Source organism: Panicum virgatum, chromosome 7K (assembly GCF_016808335.1).
Source record: "Panicum virgatum strain AP13 chromosome 7K, P.virgatum_v5, whole genome shotgun sequence".
Lineage (NCBI taxonomy): Eukaryota > Viridiplantae > Streptophyta > Magnoliopsida > Poales > Poaceae > Panicum > Panicum virgatum.
In genome coordinates this window covers 899,705-904,474 of record NC_053142.1, presented here as the reverse complement: position 1 = coordinate 904,474, position 4,770 = coordinate 899,705, and the positions used below count along the sequence as shown (strand labels likewise).

Below are 4,770 nucleotides of genomic sequence, written 5' to 3'. Positions count from 1 at the left end.
CACCTCTCCCTGCCTCCTCGCTCCACGCCGACGACTCCGCGCGAGAAGCTCCCTCTTCTCTCCCCCACCGGCGGCCGCGGCAGGGCAGCGCGACGGCGGCTCTCCACCGGCGCCTCCCCCTCCCTGCGCGTGGCCGTGGCGGCGACGGGTCGCGTGCGCGCGGCGGTCCGAGGACGACCTCTTCTCCACCTCCTCCGCCTCCAAGCTCGCTGGTGCTCCGCCTCCAAGGTCGCCGGCCTCGGGCGCGGCGGCAGAGGCCCGCGCGACGGCGCCCCAGCGCCTCCTCTCCACCGGCAGGCGAGGACGGCCACAGTGTGGACTGCTCGAGGTGGTCCGGCGGCGTCCTCCCACAAATCAAATCGCAGCCGGCGGCCGGCGAGGTGGTCACCGAGGACGGTCCCTCATCGGCGAGATCTCCCCGGCGCTTCTCGCGGACCTCCTGCGCGCCATCAAGTCCGGGCTCAAGGACAAGGCCGGAGCACCACCGCACGGCCTCTCCTTGCTCCGGCGGAGGTGGCCGCGTCCGGCCGAGGTGGCCTCGTCCGGCGGCGCCCTCACGTGCGGCTTCCCGGATCCGCGTGGCCGCACGTCGTCCTGCTCCCGAGCGCAGCGAGGCCGCCGGGACGGTCGTGGCTGGAACAGGGGCGCGGGCTGGACGACGGCAACGGGCAGGCGGCGGCCATGGAGCTCCGGGGCTGGACCTCCTCCTCTCTCCTCGCCTTTTCCCTCGAGCGGTGGAGCTGGACGAGCGCGGGCCCCAGGGAGGCGCGTACCGGAGCTGCCGTACGTCCGGGGCAGACATCCAGGAACCGCTGCCGCGATTTTTCCTGGATCCGTCTCCTGCAGGATGGGTACCGGATGTGTATCCAGGACCCAGTGCAGCAAGTCTAACGCCCGGGCATGTAGGATCTCAACAACCCGTGTGTACGCGCCGCGCCCACGCGTCCGCAACAGCTGCGCTCTCGCCGCGCCTCCCGCCCCGGCCCCACCGCCGACTCGCCATGGAGCAGAAAAGGAAGGAGCAGAAAGGAAAAAGTGGGAGGGGGCGCCATGCTCGAGATCCGGGGGAGACCATGTGCAGTGGAAAAGGATGGCAGCCGGGAGGTGGGGCTGGATGGCGGGCGCCGGGCACCTCGCCTGGATCCAGATCCAGAATGAGAAAGAGAAAAAAAAATAGAGGAGGAAGGGAGCAGGTGGGGGAGGGGGATCACGTGGTGGGCCATGTCGACCGTAACTTTCCTTGCGTGCGGTCATCCGGAAACTCAGCATTCCGTAGGCGCACTCGCTCGTTCTCGCCTGAACGGCCTTGGCCAAAGGCCTGTGTTGTAATACTATATATGTACACTCATATGATCAATACAAGCATCCAGTTGAGCAATTCTATTCTACATGGTATCAGACTCCGCCGATCCTACCCTCTCTCCGGCACATGCAGCTTCCGCTCCCATGGCTCCCTCTTCTCACGCGGCCTCTGATTCTACTTTCGACGACGGCTTCTCCGTCGCTCCATCCACCTCCTCCCAGATCCAAGGGATCTCCATCTGCCACCATGTTCCCATCATTCTTGAGATGGACGACGGCAACTTCGGTCAGTGGCGTCATTTCTTCGAGTCCGCCCTCGGCAAGCTCGGGCTGGAGGACCACATCAACACCACTACGCCGAACGACGTCCGCGATCGCGAGTGGCGCCGGATTGATTCCTGCGTCGTCAACTGGATCCTCACAACGGTCTCCAAGGGCGTCTACGACGTCGTGCGCCGTGACAACCATGACGCTTTCTCCCTCTGGCACGCCGTCGAGGCCCTCTTCCATGACAATGAGTTGTAGCGTGCCGGCTTCCTCGAAACCGAGCTACGCTCTCTCCAACAAGGCAACATGTCGATGAACGACTACTGTACCAAGTTGAAGCGCATCGCTGACCAGCTGCGTGACATCAGCTACGCCGTCTCCGAGCCGAGCCAGGTGCTGAATCTTCTCCGCGGCCTCAACCCCCGGTACCGCTACGTCAAGCCGGTGATCACCTCCAAGTTCCCGCCGCACACCTTCCAAAGCACCCGCTCCTTCCTCATCCTTGAGGAGCTTAGCTTCCAGCACGACTCCAATGACGAGGCTGGGCAGGCCTTCACCGCGTCCCACAGCGACCACTCCGGCGGCTCCTCCAGCTCGGTCTCCTCCGGTGCCAAGGACGGGTCCTCCGCCCCGCCCGCCCAGCGCTCCAACAACCGATCCGGCCACGGCAACGGTGGCGGGAACCCTCGCTCCAACAACCGCTCGGATCGTCGTCACGACCGGAACAACGGCGGCGGCAACTCGCCCTCCAATGCCAACGGCAACACCCCCAACACCCAGTCCGCGCCGTGGGCCGCGGGCTACAATCCGTGGCAAGGCATGGTGCAGACCTGGCCCATGCCTTTCCGTGCCCCGGGTGCCGGCGTTCTGGGGGCTCGCCCACCGTTCCAGCCGCAGCAGGCGATGGTGGCCGCCTCCCACCCCTCCAATGTCTTCGACACCAGTGCCTTCTACGCGGCGCTGCCATCCTCCGGCGTCCCGCACCAACCTCCCACCGCCTCCGACTAGTACCTCGACACCGGCGCGACGTCGCATATGTCTTCCTCTCCTGGTAACCTCCTTCTCTCCAACCTTCAACCATCTTCTTCAGTCATCACAGTAGGTAATGGTGCTCAAATGCCTGTCACACATCAAGCACAAACACTCATTCCTACTGCCACCAATCCTCTTCATCTAAATGACGTTCTTGTTTCACCCTCTCTCATTAAGAACTTGATTTCTGTTCGTCGTTTAACTCGTGATAATAATGTTTTAATCGAGTTTGACCCTTCTGGTTTTTCCATCAAGGCTCTTCCTACCATGGCGGAGATGCTCTGATGTGAAAGCAACGGCGATCTTTACCCTCTCCGTCTTCCACATCCTGAAGCTCTTCATGCGTCCTCGGCAACGTCCCTGTGGCATCAGCGACTGGGACACCCCGGCCACCCAGTCACTTCTCAAGTTCTGCACACTTTTGGTTTTAGCTGTAATAAATCTGAAAAGCATTCATGTTCTTCATGTCGAAAACATCCTCGCCTGCCATTTGCTCCTTCAGTTTCTCAAACATTTTTCCCTTTCCAATTAGATCATTCCGATGTGTGGACATCACCTGTGTACAGTTATTCAGGATACAAGTATTACGTTATTTTTCTTGATGATTATAAACACTACATCTGGACAATCCCGCTTCGCAATAAATCTGATGTGCTGTAATCCATCACGTTATATTGCTACTGGCAGTGTCAGCAAAACTTGGTGCTCGATCTGCTGCAATCATCCCACCAGGGGCGGAGCCTAGTGGAGGCTAAACTGGGCTCCGGCCCTCCCTTGCCCCATGAAATTTTCTCAAGATTTGCTTCTACATGCTTGCTTGCCAAGCCGCAGCTGCATGGTTGTATGCATACATACGACATAAGCTCCCCCCTGCTCCATTTATCTACAAGCAGCAGCACTTGTTCAAACCTTTCTAGATGAACAACTCTATAGGTATCAAGGCTGAAGTCTGATCGAACTACCACCCCCCCCCCCCCCCCCCCCCCCCCCCCCCCCTTGGTTTTGGCTCACCGCTCCGCCACTGCATCCCACTATGTGTGTGTAAGATAAGGACAGGTCATGAGTAATGTGAATTTTGCTGTTCTTGTGCTGGGATCAAGCTAAGTACAAGACATAATGTTGAAAAGGCCAAATGTGGCCTGCAAATTTGTTGTAAAAAATAGGTCTAGACGTCTAGCTAGTATAATATGTTGACCCAGGAGAGGAAGGATAATAACTAATAAACTAAGAAGGCAAATCGTAATGCTAAAACAGTAAAACACTCGGTACCTCCTCTTCGTGTTCTAGCGATAGCAATAGTGCAGGACCCGGATCAGGTGCAGTTTGAACTACTACTGCAAGTTGGTGGCCAGGACGGACTCGAGCTTGACGCTGACGCCCACCGGAGTCGGCTGCTCCGCGAGGAGGCGGAGGGCTCCCTGGAGGCCGGCGATGGTCCTCTCGTTCTCCGCCGCCACCGCCATTTCCGCCGCCGCCGTGCTCTCTCTCTCGCTCTTTCTCTCTCTGAAGTGGAACCCTCCCGCTCTCTTTCGCCCAGATATTTTGTGTGTGATGTGACCTTTCTTTTTGGGTTTGGTCTTATCTTATAGTAGCTACACGAAATTCTCTTTCGTGGAACGCACGAAAGGTATCTAATGCTGGAAGGGGATTGGTGGAGAGGGGCGAGGCGCGGATCAGTGAGTTGGCGCGAGCTTCAGGCGTGATTTGGGCCGCCGCGGGAGGATTGACGGAGTAGAGTGGAGCATTGAATTTTCTATGGGTAGTGATCGACGAGTGGAGAGGTGCGCGTGGGGCCGCGGGGCGTCCGCGCGTTCTCGAAGCTTCTACCGGGTTCTGTTCGGACCCGATGGGGGTACCTACTCCTATGGGATCTTCGTGCATTGCACGAAAGATGCGAAAGCCCTGTGATGCGTGGTGCAACAGCTGGTGGAACGCGTCGACGTTGCTCAGCACGGCCCCGCGGCGCAGCGTCCAGGGCGTCCAAGCTGGCCCGCGAGGAACGCCGTAACGGCTCTCGAGCGGCCCACGCCGTTCCAAATTCTAAATTTTTTCACACTCTCTCCATCACATCAATTTATAGAAGCATGCATGGAGCATTAAATATAGGTAAAAAAATTAACTAATTGCACAGTTTGTCTGTAATTTAAGAGACGAAGCTTTTGAGCTTAA

At 58.6% G+C, this 4,770-nt stretch overlaps 1 protein-coding gene and 1 long non-coding RNA gene across 2 annotated transcripts; one reads left to right on the top strand and one right to left on the bottom strand.

Annotated features, from left to right (window-relative positions):
• The first annotated feature begins 1,875 nt into the window (after positions 1–1,875).
• LOC120642976 lies at positions 1,876–2,577 on the top strand. Its single transcript, XM_039919525.1, has one exon. It carries the CDS (start codon positions 1,876–1,878, stop codon positions 2,575–2,577), a length of 702 nt encoding a protein of 233 aa, XP_039775459.1.
• Positions 2,578–2,737: 160 nt separating this feature from the next.
• On the bottom strand, positions 2,738–4,140 carry LOC120642841. Its single transcript, XR_005662749.1, has 2 exons — positions 3,871–4,140; positions 2,738–3,157 (listed from the first exon to the last, which is right to left on the bottom strand). It is a non-coding gene; the product is annotated as an uncharacterized LOC120642841 (long non-coding RNA).
• Positions 4,141–4,770: the final 630 nt, after the last annotated feature.